Raw genomic sequence first — 19,476 nt, 5'->3', positions numbered from 1 at the left:
GAGTGTAGAGACGGTGACGTCCGTCCAACACTTTGGATGACTCACAGTTATTTTGGAGACCAGGAATCTGAAGTAGGAAGGATTGAGTCTCTCCGGTGTTTTTACGTTCTCCCTTTGTCTTTGTTTCCCTCCTCTTTTGATAGCCCTGATGATTTTCACCAGTGTCTTGTCTTCCCAATCACTGTATAAATATTTTTGTCTGTGCAGATGGTGACGTCTGTCCAAGACTTTGGATGGTTGGATGACTCACAGTTATGTCTGAAGTAAGAAGCAATTGAGCCGATATTGAGTCTTTGATTTTGTTTGTTTTGCAATTTTATTTTGTATAGATTCTTGTCCAAGGGTGTCTCAGGATTTTCTTTGGTTTATTTCCCATAGTGATTCCTGTCCTAGTGTCTCTTGAATGTTTTTACTTCCTCCTTTTGTCTGTTTCCCTCCTCTTTTGATCACCCTAATGATTTTCACCAGTGTCTCCCCAGTCAGTTTATAAATAATTCTGTCTGTACAGGTGGTGACATCTGTCCCACACTTTGGATGTTTGGATGACTCACAGTTATTTTAGTGACCAGAAGTCTGAAGTAAGAAACAAGACTGGTCCCAGGTTGAGTCTTTGATTTTGTTTGTTTATTTTAATCATTTTATTTTGTAAAGATTCTTATCCCAGCCTGTCTCAAGCTTTTGTTTGGTTTCATTTCCCTCCTCTTTTGATTGTCCTGATGATTTTCACCAGTGTCTTGTCTTCCCAATCAGTGCATAAATAGTTCTGTCTGTACAGATGGTGCTGTCTGTCCAACACTGTGGATGTTTGGAGGACTCAGTCATTTTATAGTGACCCAAGAACTGAATTTCAAAGCAGGATTGAGCCTCAATCAAGAGTTTTTAGTGTCATAAAGAACTTGTCATGGTGGTTTCTGTTAGGTTTTTTTTCACTGACAAGACTCCTATCCTAGTGTGTATCTTCTGTTTTTGTGTCTTCCCCTTTTCCCCATTTCTCTCCTCTTTTGATCGCCCTGATAATTTTCATCAGTGTCTTGTTTTCCCACTCAGTTTATAAATAGTTTTATCTGTACAGATGGTGTTGTCTCTCCAACACTTTGGATGTTTGGAGGACTCGCAGCTATTTTGGTGACCAGAGGGCTGAAGCTACATCCAAAGTTTTCAGTGTCAAAAAGGCCTCCTCATTCGGTTTTTGTTCGGTTAATTTACTGTTAAGACTCCTGTCCTAGTGTGTCTCTAGTGTTTTTACGTCTTACCTTTGTCTCTGTTTCCCTCCTCTTTTGACCACACTGATGATTTCACCAGTGTCTTGTCTTCCCAATCAGCTCTGAGTGTACAGATAGTTTTGTCTGTACAGATGGTGGCGTTCATCCAACACTTGGGATGTTTGAATGACTTGCAGTTGTTTTGGTGACCAGACCCTGAACTAAGAAACAAGGTTGAACTTAAATCCAGAAAGTCTTCTAACCAGCTAGATGGTGATGGTGACTGATGCTGCGACGCTAACCTGGTGCAGAGGAGGTGATGTTCACACCTAAACCAATTCTTTTCAGATTCTCCCTTGAGGTTATACCTGCAAGAATATCTTATACTGTGCTCAAATTTATACAACTATTGGAGCCTTTTTGTTGCAGAATCATACCATTTTTTCACATCTTAACTGTTTGACACCAATATGCAGTTCGGATGTTTAGAATCTTTTGTAGTATTTCAACAAAACAACATTTAACAAATTCTTTACATGAATTTAATCCATTTTCTCTGAAGTTTTACATGATTTTCTCACTACTTTTAAATGAAAAATCTGATTTCTAGAGTCTCAAGACAGACTCTTGGTGGTATAAGAGGACACGGTGAATCTTTAAGCCTCTGAATCACCACTATTATAATTTCCTGTGAAGATATGTTGGGCAATTAGCCCTTTAATGTCCTTCACTGTACTCCAAAACAGGATTCTGCTACTTATTGCTACTTAACCAAGCTGTGGCGTTACAGTAGTGGAAAACATAACTTGTAAGTTGTCATGGGAACCTACATGTATTTAGTTAGTGATGTAGGAAGTATCTAAATATGTAAAATGTTTAAAAACGGTCTACAAAAGTTATCTATTTTGTGGTATCAGTATAAAGTCTTGTGTTTTACTACGTCCTTTTGTCTCTGTTTCCCTCCTTTTTTGAAAAAACTTGCATCTGTTTTTGTCAGTTCCTTCACTATGTTTAAAAAAGAGCCTATTTTAGTTTATCAGTATAAAGTCATCAAAAATAATCTTCACTGCCTGAATCCAGTCATGACTTTGTGAACTGTTTTGCAAAACTAAAATTGTATTTTTTACAGTGTCATTCTTGTTTTCAGCTCAAAAAGGCATCAAATTTTCCAAGTTCTTAAATCACAATTCTCCTGTTAGATTCAGTTTAGCCCAGCGTTCTCCAACGCGGCAGCGAGTGATTTCACATTTATCACACGCTGCTTTCTCCTCTGCTCTGCAGTGCAGCTATTATCCTATTTATTGCTCTCAGTGTGAATCGCTGCTCTTTGCTCTCTTACTGTCGGTCGTATCAAATCAATGCCGACAGTTCGGAGATGCACCAGAGTCGTCTCAGATGAGTGACATGGAGACAGAAATGATCGATCGGTTCCATCTCTGATCATATAGGAGAGAGGAAAAGGAAAAGCATATGAAGCAGTGGAATAAACCAAAGTTTTCATGGTTTAATTAACCTCGCCGTCCCCTCTGAGGTAAACATTTGTTGTTGGCAGATTTAAAAGAGGAGGGAAACAGAGACAAAGTGGACAAGTAAAAACAGAAACTTGATGAGCACCAGGAGACTAAATAGGAATAAAAAACAGAGCAAACTGATAAAGACAACACTGTTTAAACACTTGTAGGTGAAATTAACCCTGGTGATGTCCTGTGGATCAAATTGACCCATTTTAAAGTTTGAAAATGTAGGAAAAAAAATACACATTTTTTTTGTTGATATTTTTTCTAAATGTTCTTTTACTGATATATATAGAATCACTTTAGATATTTTTAGGATTTTTTTTTGGAAGACTTTTATTCAATTTTTGAAAATATTTACAATTGTTATTTATTTTATTTTTAAAATTTGTATTTCTTGACAAATTTGGTGATTTTTCTTTTACATAAAACTTTTAAGGGAAACTGTTTTTGTTCCTGAAGATTTTGCTTTTTAAAAAAAAAAAAAATTTCAAGAATTTTTCGCTGATTTTTTTTTTTTTTCACACGAGGGAATGATATTTTTTGGTGCCTGTAAATGAGGATAACAGGAGGGCTAAAAGAGGAGGGAAACGGAGACAAAGGTAGGAAGTAAAAACACAAACTTGATGAACCCTGGGGGAGTCAGTTCGAGTTTACAAGTCAGCTTCATTGGGGAGATTTATTAGATAAGAGGTGGAGAAAGTAATTAACTGCATTTAGTTCGCATGTTCAGTGAGAAGGTTGAGGAATATATAGTAAGTTTTTCTACTAAGGAATATTACCTCCATATGCTGTAGAATTGGACCATCTAAACTGGAACTTATGTATACTTTTTTGATTTTATTTTTCTGCTGATATTTCTTAAATGTTTCCATATCCTTTTTGCTGCTGTAACACTGTGAATTGCACCACTGTGGGATTGATAAAGGCGGATCTTATTGATTAGACCAAGGAACATCTATTCAATTCTATTTTATTTTATTTACACTCTATAGTGCAGATTTACGACATACAGTATATCATCTGGTGAAACTGAAGATGGAGAAAAGTTGCATTAATCTGTCAAAGTGATGGTAAATTTGTCATTTTTGTTGTTTTTTGAAAAGGAAAAAATGCACCAAATTTGGCACCAGTGCATTAAAAGTGAATATTGTCTGGTTTTATACCATAACAAATTCAACATCTTTGAGTTTCCAGCTGCTGGTTGGAGATAAGAGTAATTTGAATATGCTAATTTGGGTTTTTTGCACCATTTTTCACACAAAGAGCCACATGATGACAAGCAGCTGTTATAGTTGACATGCAGTGATTCAGCATTCTGATAAATAACCTCATAAATTCATCTAACAGAGAAATTTGGCTTCTGATCAGGATGGAGCAGCCAAAAATATTAATATTCTGAATCTCAACACCTGCAGGCGGAGGTAAAAGGCCCGATGTCGCTTAAAAAATTACCACAATGACGCAATTTATCGGCCGGCTGTTTATCAACTGTAAAAAGGAAAAAATAACACTCAGGATTTGAAGCTTTAATGTTTGTAAAATTTTGTCAGAATCACTTCATTGTACGTGTTTCTATGTTCAAATTCACCACAAATTAATAAAAATAATAATACTAAAATCTGCTCCATCATCTCTGATTTTTCTGGAACTCTTACAGCATAAAATATGGATATTTATAAAGATGTTTGTGAAGTTTTAGCTTCATATATCAAACACTTTTTGAGATCTTTTTCTCCCAGAAACAGCCCGTCGACCCACTTCCGGCAGGTTTTTTTTTTCTCACATTGAACTTTGAGTCTGTTTGAACAACAATATCTCACAGACTTCTCACTTTGGATCTCACATATTCGAATAAACCTGCTGAAAGTGAGGAAAAAAGAAAAATATCTCAGAAATTATTTGATGTATGAAGCTACAATTTCACTGATAGTGTTTTAAATATCCAAAGTTTATAATAAAAAAAGTTACAATCTATCAGGAGATGTTTGAGCAGAAGGAACCTAAAGATTTGAGACGAAATAACCCAAACAAAAGTATTGTAAAGGAACTTAATTAGATCATATAAACACAATAAACACACATTGAATTGAGTTTTTATCATTAGAGTCATATAGATTCAAACATTTTGCTTAGTTTTCAAACACTCTCTTCATAATTTCCAGTAAAAACAGTCTGGAGACGCTTGAACAGACGTCTTTTTATTGACTTTAGATGCTGAATTAAAGCCACTTTACTGCACATGCAAACTACGAACCCACCGAGCGGAGAAAACTTCAGAACAACAGCCGTCTGACTGCAACAACACACTTAAAGCCACTTTTCAAACCGGCGATTACGACAAAGCACAACAGACCAGCAGCTCTCCAGGGCTAAATAATCACTCTCACATTCAGCAGTGTGTCGTTAGGAGTTCTGCACCGCCAATAAACACCGTAATCACCTAAAAATATCATAGAAAACCCAGTCGATCTGAGGTGAGTCACTCCGAGAGACTTTGTTACGATAATTGTGTTTCCCTGATTGCAAACCCTCCTGCAGGCAGTGCATGAACACACACACACACACACACACTGTACAGACACACACACACACACCATATAGGAAATAAACACTTTAAAATCACAACAACAGTTTTCGCATTACAGGTTACAAAGAAAAGAACTTCATTTTCAATCAAACACCGATTTAAACGCAGAGGAAATAACTAAATAAAGTCCTGCAGATCAGATTTGACCGCTTTATCTTTTGAAAATGAGGAAGATTCATTTAAATATCACAGAAAATGTTCATTTCGGTCAAAAAAAAAGCACCAGATTTGGTCTACGTGTCCACCGCTGGGACGTTTTTAAACCTTTTCTGCACTTTGTGACTGAACTTTTTCATCAAATATGAGTCGACAGCAGAGGAATAAATGATTGTTCCAACTTTTTAAAAATGCTGTCTGCTTCTCATGAATGCAGCTGAAGTCAGATATTATTGTTGTGCTTTATGTTTTATTACTGGTTGTGCAGATCCTTGTTTTTTCTCTGTATGCTGCTGTTTTATTTTGAAATTTAGACATGAATATACATCTTTATACTGCAGGAATTGCTGGTAAGTGTCATTTTTCACCATTATCTTTCCCTGTTTTGTCATATTGCAGCCAACATCCTGTGAAATTATAGGGGAAAAAAGCATTAATTTACATGTTAATTGTCAGAAGAAATAGGCTTACTAAAGAGTATAATACTGCTGCTTTTATTTTGAAATTTAGACATGAATATGCATCTTTCCACTGGTAGTAGCTGTCATTTTTCACCATTGTATTCTCTTTTTTGAAACTGCAGCTAATATCCCATCAAATTATCGAAGAAAGCATTAATTTGCCTGTTTATTGTCAGAAGAAACAGGTTAAATAATAATAATTCTACTAAAGGCTGCTAGCAGGGGTTACATCATGGCAATCGTGAAGCGTTTCTGTCTTTCTTAGTTAACTGATTTGCTTAATGAACCACAAACTCCACTTTTATCTCCTTCATTTCCATCTGCAGCCGGCTGCAGCTTTCAGAGAGACGCTGTGATAAACAGATTTAAGAGTTAAATATTGAACACTTTGGTGCATTTAGCTGCTAAAAAAACTATTTAAAATGATAATATGCGATTGTGTAGCTTTTCGCTAACACTTCAATGGACATATTCCTGTTATTACTTTTAAAATGTATGATTAAAAGTCAAATTTATTGATTTATATTAAACTTTAAAGAGTCAAACATTATTTTAATGGGCTTGATTTACATAATATATTTAGTAATTACATTAATTTAATACCAAGTGTAATTTAATCTCAAATTTGTTTGGGATTGTAGCAACCAATAACATAATAATTTTGGCCATTTTGATTAATTAAAGCTGCAAGCAGCGTCGATCAGGTCCTCACATCCTTGTTGGTCAGCAAATCCAAGCATGTCCACCAGGTGGCGCTGCGACTGAGAGTGTATTTTAACTTGTGGATGTGATGAGGGCAGGACTCTGATCACACATGTAAAGTTTGATTCAAATTGGAGCATGTACAGGCGAGTTATACAGCACTTCCTGTTCCATGGCAAAACATCCAAAATGGCCACCCTCGCCTGGTGTACATCCTGGCCAAATTGACCCTGTTTGAGTTTATAGCTTCCATTAATGCTGCTTGCAGTGCAGAATATGCCATGACCACTAGGTTGGACCATGACTATGAATGTATATCGGCCTATGGATGTGATGAGGGTCAGACTCCGATCACACATGTAAAGTTTGAGGCAGATTGAAGCATGTACAGGTTAGTTAAACAGCACCTCCTGTTCCTTGGCAAAACATTCAAAATGGCCGCCCTCGCCTGGTGTACATCCTGGCCAAATTGACCCTGTTTGAGTTTATAGCTTTTGAAAATGTGCAAAAATGGGTCCAAAATCATTTAAAATTTGACACACATAATTCAAAATGGCCGACTTCCTGTTGGGTTACGGGTATTTGTGCAGGAGGCTTTTTTGTGCAAAACGTGGTCACGGGCTGAATTTTTATAATACTGCAGGGGGCGCTGTTGAGCCATTTTGCCACATATATGTTTATTTCCCTTAAAATAGCCTTCTTTTTTTGGTTTGCAAATTTCATGCATTTCCAATTATTTTAGGGCCTCAAAGATGCATTTCTTTCATCCGAAGAAGTATAAGAAAAAACCCTGCGTTACATTAGGTTCCTTGCACTGTTGGTGTTCGGACCCTAATACTTTCCAATAATGTAATAAAGTTTTTTAGCCAATAATGTAATCAATGTTATTAATTGCCTAGCATTAAAAGGATCCTTTGAAAATGAAATAACTGCAGCCGAAAACGTAATAAAACATAAACTGAAATGCATTTTCTTGAAAATACATTACTACATGATTGGCTTTATTACATTTACAATGGCCAAAATTATTACGTTATTGGCCATAATTACATTATGGTTGCTATAGGGGTTTAAATATTGTGATTTCAAATACAAATACTGCAGTTCAGTCTTTTTTTAAATGATTTTTTAAGCTACTACTGAACATTAACAAGAGAAAGCAAAAATAGCACTAAAGCTAAAGGTAACTGCAGCAACTTAATTGTAATTAGCATTGTTTATTATGCTAATTAGGTAAATAACACTTTAAAATTCATTTTTTAAAAAGTGTAAACACTGGTTGGAACAGCTTGATAGTTTACAGGCAAACAACTTAAAAACTTAACATAAATAAGTTGTAATAAAGAATACCTTTTAATGAAGATGGAAAGCTAATTCCAGTAACTTAATTTAGTTGGTTGGTTGAACATTGATCCATTAGAATTTTACTTTTTTTTTGGTTTTATTTTAGTATAAATGGCCCAAAGTCATTGAATACAGCCTCAAGGTTTAAAACACCTGTAAATATTCATGAAACATCACTGTTGCTGCACAGATGCACACTTTTTGTAACACTTTTTTTCCTCCTGTGCAGCGGTAAAGCTATTTTTTGGGAACATTAAAGCACTTCTAAGATGTACACCACTTCTGCATTCATTTATATATAGATTATTTTTTATCTTTTTTGACTTTTCTTGTTGCAGCTCAGAGCAGACTCAAATCCAGCTGCCTTCACAGTTAAATAAAGTTGCAATAAGTTAAAACATAAATTAATTTTGTGCGCTAATTGCACCAAGAAATCCGTCAGTGTCGACATGCAGCACATTTCATAAAAATAAACCAACACCGTCACATCGGTATTTACAGAAATAAAACATCTAGAGCTCATTTTTAAACCCACACACTAAATAAAAGAATAAAAAGTCCTCACTTATTTACACAGTAAATGTAGCAGCAGGAAGCTAACATCACCGAACACTGTCTACACAACTGAGGTGCTAACGTGTTAGCATGGGTTAGCATGGTGGAGCCGAGAATTTGCTGGGACACATGGAGGCTGGTGGCTTCAGTTAAAGGGTCAGCTGACTTCTGGGACAGTTTTATGGAAGCAAATAATCCCAGTAAATATTTAAATTTATAAGGAGCTGAATAACGCACCGTGGAACTTAAACACCGATGAATGCGTCAACATTTACAAACACCCAAGTAGGGGTCAATAAATGTGGTTGATTGACACGGCTTTCAGTCACTGCAGTATCAAATGATTCAAAGTTGTACTAAAGCTGAAATGTAAAATTAAAAACTAACACTTCAGATTACTTAGATTGAGGTTTTTCAGTAATTTGTATGTTCAACTTTATTTTTTGTGAACATATTCAGCCCCATACATCGCACTCCCACCTCCGTTCTTCACTGTCAGGACTATGCTTTAACCCTCCTGTTGTCCTCATTTACAGGCACCAAAAAATATTGTTTTCTTGTCTGAAAAAAATCCAAAATATTCAGCAAAAAATTCCCCAAATTTATGAAAATTTGTCAAACCTTCAGGAAGAAAATTCCAATAATTCCTTAAAAGTTTTATTTTAAAAAAATCTCCCATATTTGGCAAGAAAATTCTTGTAAATATTTTTTAAAAATGAGTAAAAATCTTCCAAATAAATACTAAAAATATCTAAAGTGATTACATATATATCAGTAAAATTTCTAATATTTTCTTCAAGAACATTCACATAAAAATCAACCAAAATCCAGTGGATTTTGGTTGATTTTTATGTGAATGTTCTTAAGAAACACTTTAAACATTTCTTTTTTCCACCAAAAATGTTCAAAGTTTTCCCAAAAATGTTGAAAATGTTGACATCAGAAGTTTCACTGTGAAAATATTTTTCCCCCCTACATTTTCAAGCTTTAAAACGGGTCAGTTTGACCCTCAGGACAACATGAAGGTTAACTGTGGTAGTCCTGGTCAGGCTCACACCAAACATGTTGGACTCCCTCTGAGCTGAACAAACTGATCTTGGTCTTATAATTCTTCAATACTCTTTTTAAAATAAACCATAGAATATCTATTGGACTCTAGTCGGCCAACATACTTGTCCAGATTTTTGTTTTTCTTCTTGTCATCTCCTCGTTCTTCACTGTCAGGATGATGCATTCATTGTGGTAGTCCTGGAAACACCCAGGCGTGAACTAACCGTGACGTCACCCGTTGGTTTCAATGGTGAGAAAACGAAGCCCGGATTTTGCTACTTCCTGGTCGCCGTTTTGGATTTTTTGGAGCCAGTGACGTAAAAAGCGTCATCAAACAGGCTGGACCTTAGAGCAACTAGGGGCAGGACCAGTCAATCAAGTATAGCCACGCCCCCTGGCTCCGCCAACTTTAAGGATTTATTTAAAATTCAGTATTGATTTATTTTAAGATCGGCCACCTGATCTCTCATTTTGACCATGAAAACTAACGGGAAAAAAGTCCTGAGCTGTAGAAAATCAGTCTATCAAATTTTATTTTTTCCAAAAATGAATTGGGGTCTATGGAGAAAAAGCTTTTTGGAGCCAACCCTAGCGGACGGCGTGATATTGCAAGTTTTTGACACTTCCGGGTGGGCTTCAATTTTGGAGCCAGATGCTATGTCCATCTTTTTATATAGTCTATGGAAACACCAAACACGATGAATCCAGTCCGAGTTATTTATCAAAGTCGTCTTCATTTGACCAAAGAATGTTCTCCCAACAGTCATCAGGCTTCTTTTCGTGTTCTTTAGCGAACTTAAATCTTGGGAAGAGCAAAGACAAGTTGTTTTTTCTTGGACGTTGCCCATTATGAACTGTCCTTCACACTGTCTGAGCTTCAAAGAAACTCTGATGTCCAATTATAACCGCTGTGTCAGTGCTGAAGCAGCTGCCGTCCGTTATTTAAAGCCCAATTGTGGAAATAGTTTATTATCTGTGGAGTTATTTTAGGAGGACGACAGCTGCAGCCATGATTAGTGGTACTACGGCTCCTTCTATACCTGCTGATTACTGCTGCAGCTGTGTTTCCGCTGACTTTTAATTAATATTACTGGATCTGTTTCCATCTCTGAAGTCTTCTTTTCTACATGGAGCCATGATGCAGGCATTGAAAGAGCCTACAGGATCAAAACTGGGGAAGTTCTAACTGTTCACATCTCATTTTAGAACCATATTTATGCAATTACTAATTTCTGGGATTGAAGGTGTTTTTTTTTTTTACTTTAGTTGCATTGAGTTTCCACTTTGGAGCCTAAATTTTCAATATCGTCTTTCTAAAATGTATGTTTTGGATCAATCATAAAAGGAAATATTCAACTGTTCAGCATCAGAAATAATGAAATTTTTGGGAGGTGATCCAATATTGTACATATAATCAGTCCCTTATATAATTAAAATCTAACTGTTATTTGCTTCCATGCAAGTTCCCCAAAACATGGTGTACTCCTCGACAAAACACTACTAAAAAAACAATTAAAAATCTACAAGTCTGGTTTTTTGTTTGTTTTTTTCTCTTTAAAATGACAATGATAACACTGACAATGATTTTAATGTGTGTATATATATATATATATATATATATATATATATATATACTGGTGATGATATTACTAAACGCGGTTCGTCTATGAACTCACCATTCTCATAAGATTCACATTATACAGTAAATGGAAAGCTAACGTCAGTTTTGCGCGCCCTAATCTGCAATATTTATAAAATGCATTGAATAAAATATATGAATAATGAATAATCAAAATCTACTTTAAGAATGACCAAAGAGACCGATCTGATCACACGAAGCAGAAATGTGAAAACGTGGCGTCTTCAGTGCATCACAGGCAATAAACTCCTACCTGAGAATCTTCTAAATGAAACTGCATTGATGATGTAGTTAAGTTTGACTGTTTACGAATGTGTGCTTCTCACTTTTTTTTGGATTATTCTACCTTTTTAAAGATTACAGAGCATGGTCACTAATGCTATAACGTCATTATGTTCTCCCACGTGATGTACAAACGTGTAAAATTTAGTTTGAACGCCAGTGTAGATGTTGGAAAAGAACACTGTCACTGTTTATGGCCTTTTATAAAGCAAATTATTACCTATTTGTGCTTGTATTCGTTTGATATAGGTGATGTTCCACAAGTGGTGCAAGCAATTACAAGATCGACCCTTTTTAGTCTTTCTGTTTTGCTTGTGATGTTGAATCCAGCAGCTTTGACCACAATGTTATCTCCAAGTGCACCAAAGCAAATAGTCGTTACTGGATATGACTCTGGCTTTATGTAGGAATGTTGTTGGTGTATACAGTGGATTTTACCTTAGTTAGTGGTGATGTTACTGAGGGTAAGACTGCATCTTGACTGAAAAATTGCGCTTGACGCTACTCCAACCCCAAGAGTTCAAACAAGACAAGAATAAATACCTAAAAGGGCAAAGAACGGAGAGCTGCGCACTTTTTGGAGGTTGTTGGCCCAAAGCATCGACAGAAAAGAGCTGAAAAGGGGCCTTCAGGTACACCGTAAAAAAAAAATCCCCTGAAAAAACTGAAAATATAGAGTCAAGTGTGCCAGATAAAAACTGTAAAATAAGAGTACTTGTGTAATGTTAAAATTATATGTGTGTGTGTGTGTGTGTGTGTGTGTTTAAAAATAGAACAGGAAGTAGAACAATCAGTGTTTTTTGTTGGCGTGTTTACTGAAATTAACATTTTTGATGGTGGCGTTAGTAAGAAGACGACTGATACTCGACTAAAAAAAATGGCACTTGTTGTCCTTTATGAGTTAAGTACCTACCTTGCACTCGGTACTTTTTCTCAGCCAGAAACAGCCCAGAAAGAGGTTCTACAGGGTCGGTTCTGGTGGTCGGAACATGCTTAAAGGTTTGGACTGACCTAGTCTCAGTTTGCCAGACCATTCTCTTGGCACCTCACTATTATGCTGCTGTAGGTGGTAAAAAGTCTGGTTTATTTGCGTTTCTTTAAGCTAATCACAGTCGTTGTGGGCGGCGCTAAGCGAAGGATGTTTACCCTAACCTTAACCCTTTTCCGACTTGACGGCAAATTCTGTTTTAATATTTGCATGCAAATAGACAAAAATTGCCATTAAAATGAAGAATCCACCCAAACTGCACAATCCAAGCAAAACTTGAAAGTGTCAGCGTGGTGAGTTGCTACCTGGAGGTAAGAAAACAGTAACATGCAGATCAAGCCGCCTGCAGTACGCGTCCAGTGGCAGGATTATACTTTCATACTACATTTCATTTCATCCAGTTTGTCAGACTCAAGACTCGAAAGCAACCTGATGAGATCCAGTCTGCTGTTTGTATTTTGAGCAGAAAGTAAAGATCTTCAGATGAAACGTAAAAGTCCAAGAACTCCAAGAAACCCCTGAACATCTCACGAGAAAGACGTATCCACAGAGTCGGATGAATTCTCTGTTCCTCTGTCATCAAAGCAGGTCTTGGGTTTTCGTTCGTTGGACTTTTATTCAGATTCCTACATGTTCCACAACTTGTTGATATTTACACATTTTCCTGCTGATCGTCTCTTGTTGGTTTGTCTGCAAAACTAACCATCGTATTGTTAGTCGCAGGCTGATCTGACTCCTCTTCACTTGTCAGATGGTCAGTTTCCTTTCCGTTAATCTCCTGATGACCTCTTCCGTTCTGCTTTTCCTCGATTTCAGGTACCAGGACGGTTCTCTTCGCCTTTTCCTCGGGCCCGTTGCTCTTGCTCTGGGTGCAGCGGACGTCTCGGATGGTACCGAAGCCGGGGTGGAGGGTCGACAGCGTCCTCTGGTTCCCCTCCAATTGTTGGCATCGATAGAGGCCCCTGAACGCTGAGCGGAACTTCTGGGACATGGCGTTGTAAATCACCGGGTTTATGGCGCTGTTGGCGTAGATGCAGATCCGACAGAAGAGCAGGAACCAGGCGTCCAGGTAAGGAGTGGACACGAAGGAGTTGATCAGAACCAGAGTCCGGTAGGGCATCCAGAGCAGAGCAAACAAGATCACGACCACAGCCAACATCTTAGTCACCTGCAGGGAGGAAGCAGAAATACAGGAAGTTAGAACTACAATCTAGTTAAATTAGATGTTTGTATGAATAGAACCTGAAGCTTAGAACTGTCCATGACTTTAATGACTCTCCTACCACAACATTTTTTGTACAGATTAGGATGCAATGTTAATTTTATGCAGATGATCATACATAGTTCTGCTGTAATTTCTGAACTAGATTACTCGATTAATCTTTCTTACACAGCGAAACAACTGGTATCATCTTAAACAGGAAGTTCTGCTGTTTCATTTATTATGTGGTTCACTGCAAAATGAGCAAAACTTTGTGAGTTATTCCACCAAGAAGCAAGAGATCTGTTTTCTATATAATTTTACACGTGATTTAGACAGAAAACAGAAATGCATTACAAAAATACTGTGAAAACAGTGAAAATATCAGTAAATATCTGTTTAAATATCTGAAATTTCACACATGATTCTTAGTGATAAAGACAGAAAAATTCAGAAAAAATAGCATTCTGAAAACAAGCTGTAAAATAGCAGCAAATTGTTATTTAAAAACTGTTTTTTACAGTGTGTATCCAATTGCTCCCATACAATCTATGAAAATACAAAGTAATTTTCCTATTTTCATGTTACTGTTTTGACATTTTAAGCTTTTTTTGGACAGATGCAAGTTAGAGAGACATGAAATGAGACAAACTAATGCACCATAAACAATAATTTATTCAATTTATGCAACATTTCCATCCAACAGGGAGTCTTTCTTCTGGTTACCACTAAAAACCACATCCGGTTCTCTTCTTTAGGCTCCAGAAATCCATCAGCAAATTCTGTAGTATTTGGTAAATACTCCTAAACCTGAATCCTCCACGGTGTTCCAGACAGTCGCAGGTTTACGTTACGCTCCTGAAATAGTCGAAGCTGTTGTAGAAAATCAACAAACCCGGCGTGCAGAAATGTGGCTGTGATTCATCATCATTAGCTCTGGTTGTTGGCGATTACTGGAGTCATTATTTGAGCGGTGGAGCATCGCCGGGCTGCAGATTGTGTTAGAGAGAGTGTGACACACTAATTAATATGTTGAGAGCAGCTAAGAGATGCTTAACTGGAGCGCGTCGCCTAATTGAGTCATTTGTGAGGTTAAAAACAAAGAGGAGGCCAGGAGACGAAATGAAATAATAAAGAGAGGAAGCAATGAATCAGAGAGAACAGGAGGAAGCAGAATAGAGAGGAGAAAAATAAGATTTATGAAGGTGAAACGTGTTGCAAGACGTACAAAAACTTGAAAGTTTTTTTGCTGTTTGGAAGTGTATGTTTTCACTTTTGTTAAATTACAGATAATAACCACTAAAAATGACAGAGTAATAATTTACATGTAAGCCCTAAAAAATGCAGGTTAAGACCTAAAATAATGTAAAAAATTAGTATTTTTATGAATAGTGATTAGCTTAAAAGCAAAATTATACTGTTTTGCTCTATTAAATCTTCAAAAAATATCACTTTATACAGATATTTCCTGTTATTTGAAAGAAAAATTCTGTTTATTAAGGGTTGAAAATGGTGCTTATATATAAATAAATACAGAAAAAGGTGAGTTTGATGATTTAAAGTCTGGATTTAGTTGTTTTTTTTCCACTGTGTGGTATATAACACAAACATAAGTAGTTCAAGGACCTTCAAAAAGTTGAAAATCCACACATTCATTCTGTTTTCATAGTTTCTGGGTCTAAAAACTTGCGTCATTTTCATGGTTCTTGTTTTTTTTAGGAATACACATTTTTTAAAAAACTTAAACAACAAGAATGTTTTTCATTTTTATTAATCTGCATTTTTCATCTACTACATTCACAGATTATTGCAAATTCAAAAGGCAATTATAGTGATTAAATTCAACATTTTACGACTTTTCGTAAACTTTTTCTGTCTTGAACAGTGGTCTATTATGGGATAGCTACACCATTAGCCGATACCAGCACCAGAGCTAACGTTAGCTCTGGTGCTAACAGCAACATGTTTTACATTGAGGTGGTCATCAGAGAAGTCTTTGTTTCACAATTTGCTCCAAACAATGCGTCTCTTCATCCTTCACTGTTCACCAAACAGACTTTAGGTTCATTACCGCCACCTACTGGGCTGGAGTGTTCATCAGTGTTACCAGTGTGCTACAAATTAGAAAAGTGAGAAAAGCGCGATTAAATGCATTTTTTTATCCCATTTTTTTCTGTAATTGATTCATCAAAATGAAGGCATTGAAGTCCCGGCCCTAAAAAAGACACAAATGTGCAATAACTTGATGACCAAACACAAACTTTTACCTTCATACGATGGATATTTTATCGGTATATTAATGTTTTAAGGTGTTTTATATTCAACACTGAATTAAAAACAGCAGCGACGTCCAACCTAAAATGTCAAAGTGTCTCATCAGGAAGACGGTTCTTTGTCCTCGGCATCCTTCTGCTCGTCTCGACCTGCATCAGCGCCGCCTCGTCGCCATGGCAACACTCTCATGCACTCCTGAGCCGCTGAATAGAGGACAGAGGGCGTCCATCCAGTGGCCTGTTGGACTCCAGCCATTAGTCTTATCGGGCGCCAATAAAGCCTCACACCTCGCTCCATCCGTCGCGCCCAGCTGGAGCGTGACCGCCCTGACGGAGGAAATAAATAAGAACTAGAACCCCGGCACTGCAGGCTGATCCCAGGTATCACTCACACGCCTCTCCACCGCTACATGCCATTAGCAAGAAGGCTGCAGGTCCTGGAAGCTCAGCAGGTGGATTAAAAACACAGCAAAAATGTTTACATTGCAAAAACTGCAAGTCTGTTTCTCTTATTTTTAGTCGAAATGGCTCATCCCACTTGATTTATCATAAGTTCACCTAACAAGACATTTCAACAAGACGGAGGGGCTTGTTTTAAGATGATGCATCTGAAATATCTTGTTAAGACAAGCAAACTGGAAATTATCTTGCTTTAACCCTCGTGTCGTCCTGCAGGTCAAATTGAACCATTTTAAAGTTTTAAAATCTGGAAAATATATAATTTTTTTTTTTTTTTTACAGTGAAACTTCCACATTTTCAAAATTCTTTGGGAAAATTTTTTAACATTTTTTTTGGCGGAAAAAAAAAGAAATGTTAAAAAAATGTTTCTCAAAGAACATTCGAGAAAAAAAATGGTTGATTTTTTCCCGAATGTTCTTCAAGAAAATATTAGAACTTTTACTGTTGTATATATGGAATCACTTTAGATATTTTTAGGATTTTTTTGGAAGATTTTTATTCATTTTTTGAAAATATTTACAATTTTTTAAATTTATTTTTATTTTTTGGCTGCATTTTATATTTATTTCTTGCCAAATTTGAAGATTTAAAAAAAAATTAAGGGAAACTTTTAAGGAATTTTCTTCCTGAAGATTTAGCAAATTTTTTTTTATAAATTTGGGGATTGTTTTTGCAGAATTTTTGAATTTTTTTCAGACAAAGAAACTTTATTTTTGGTGCCGTAAATGAAGGAGGGTTAAGACACCTAAGCTTGACAATCCTGGTAAAATAAAGTTTAAAATAATTTTTCCCAGCTAATTTTAAGATCTCAATATTCTAAATATCACATCTTATTTCAAGAAATCTTACCAAGCCATTTCTTCACTTGTTCTATTGACAGATTTTTTCACTTATTTCAGGGTAAAAATTCCCTGAAATAAGTTTTTTTGTTTCTTGTTTGAGGAGCATTTTCTCCAAGTGTAATTAAACACAAAGAAGACGGGAGGAAGCCTTCTGATTATCTTCCATGATGACTCACAGTGGATCCAATCTGCATATTATGACTGTAATTATGTGGCGAGACGCTACAAACAAACGCTGTTCTTCTGCTGACGGAGGAGAATCTGCCGGAGATGGAATCAGCTCAGCAAGACGACGACCGAACGCCCTGACCCTGCACTCCACCGGATCACAGAAACCCTCAGAGATTAGGACTTAATCTGCCGTCGCAGAGCTCCGTTCTCTGGTACATGAGTTTATCGGCCTCCATCAGGCGGATCCGGACGATCAAACGGCGACTGAAGGGTCTGTTGAAGAACTGAGCAGCACTTCAGCGTACATCCCAAATCACATTATGCAAATCTGCTGCTCCCAGATGATGAAGGGATTCGAACAGAGATTAGGATCGACTCGTCTGGCTGGAAGAAGTGTGCAGGTCTGGAGGTAAAACACGACGAAAGGCTCGCTGTGAAGGTCGGCTGAAGGTTTCCACGAGTCCAGAGGTTGCTCTCACAGCTGAATCTTCAAGAGAAAAATGGTCCTTTTCATTGTCTAGAGCTAATTCTAAACAACCATCTGTCCCATGTTACTGGGAAAATGATTATAAAGTCTTTAAAAGTACCAAAAAATTGGCTCAAAATTTGACAAAAATGGCTGAAATTGTCCAAGGATACTTGAAAAAAACCCAAAATGTACAATTGTTTTCAATAAAATGCTCTTTCCATTGTCTAGAATTGTTCTGACCAACCGGCTATCACACATGCTGATAGGAGCCTTGAAAGTTTACCCAGAATTCTCCTTCTTTAGATAGAATTATTCAAAAAATTGTTGACAGTTACTTCAAAGCTTGCTCCAAATGACAGGAAAGTTGTCCAAAATCATATAAAAACTTTACTTAATATTGCTGAAAATAGCATGTAAATCATCCAAAATTACTCAAAAATAGTTAAAAACAACTAAAAAACTGTCCAAAAGTCTTTAAAAACTTCTTCAAATGATGGAAAATTATCCCAAATTACCCAGATGTGTCCAATACTAGTTCTACTTTGTCCAAGTGGACTCAGCGTTTGCTCGAAATCAAACAAAAATCTGTCCAAAATGAAAGGAGTTGAGTTATCAGAAAACAGAAACACATCCAAGATACCAATGATGTCATTAAAGTGCTGCAGTTTCCCTCTTCAAAAATGAAATTACACTATGAATACTGATGCTCAATGTTGGTTACAAAATGTGTACATAAATTTCATGTTCAGGAAGTGTTTTGGATGAGCTTATGTCATTTTGGTCAAGTTCTGAGTCCATTTTTGGACCGTTTTTGATTCATTTCGACCAATTCTTTAGTTACTTTAGAAAGGTTTCAAGTCATCTTGGACAAATTCTGAGCCATCTTTGGGAATCTTTTTGTCGTTTTGGAAAGCTTTTGAACCTATTTGAATAGGTTTAGGACATTTTGAACAATGTTTGGCTCATTTCCTCACCCTTTTTTTTCCATTTTGAACAAGTTATGGGACATTTTTGGACATTTTTTGAGTAATTTTGTCCAAACTGAAACAGAAACGCATCCATGGTACCAATGACTGTTTCCAGTGGCATTATACTGCTGCAGTTGTACTGTTCAAACTACGATACATCCCATAATACTGATGCTCAGAGTTACATTTCTGAGTGATTTTGGACACTTTTTTTTTGTTCATTTGGTTAATTTTTTAGTTCTTCAGACAGGTGTTGAGTAATTTTGGAAAAATGTAGTCATTTTGAACCATTTTTAGGTCATTTTGATTTGGATTTTTTTCATTTTGGATCAGTTTTATGTATTTTAGACACATCTTTGTCACTTTGGGAAACTTTCAAGGCAATCTAGATAAAGCTGGTGTTGTTTTGAACTTTTTTTCTGCTCAAAATGAGCATCCAGAGTACCAGTGACTGTTTGTATGACTTCTCTGTGTGTTCTGTACAAATAAACTTCATTTACCTGCAGCAGCTACAGCAATGTTTTCACTATTAATCCTCAAATTTAACTTTCAATGTATTTTCAAAGATCTGAAATCTTCTTCCACAGCTCTTTAGAGCAAACAACCCGT

The 19,476-nt window shown here is 36.5% G+C and overlaps 1 protein-coding gene across 1 annotated transcript in view; it reads right to left on the bottom strand.

Moving 5' to 3' along the window:
* Positions 1-4,901: 4,901 nt before the first annotated feature.
* Positions 4,902-19,476, bottom strand: part of trhr2 (thyrotropin releasing hormone receptor 2) — a 41,959-nt gene continuing 27,384 nt past the window's right edge. The window contains exon 6 of the mRNA XM_022209521.2: positions 4,902-13,651. Within this exon, the coding sequence (XP_022065213.1) occupies positions 13,136-13,651 (516 nt within the window). The 3' untranslated portion in view covers positions 4,902-13,135. The remainder of the gene's footprint in view (positions 13,652-19,476) is intronic.

Source organism: Acanthochromis polyacanthus, chromosome 8, assembly GCF_021347895.1.
Source record: "Acanthochromis polyacanthus isolate Apoly-LR-REF ecotype Palm Island chromosome 8, KAUST_Apoly_ChrSc, whole genome shotgun sequence".
Classification (NCBI taxonomy): domain Eukaryota; kingdom Metazoa; phylum Chordata; class Actinopteri; family Pomacentridae; genus Acanthochromis; species Acanthochromis polyacanthus.
This window is presented reverse-complemented; position numbering and strand designations above follow the sequence as displayed.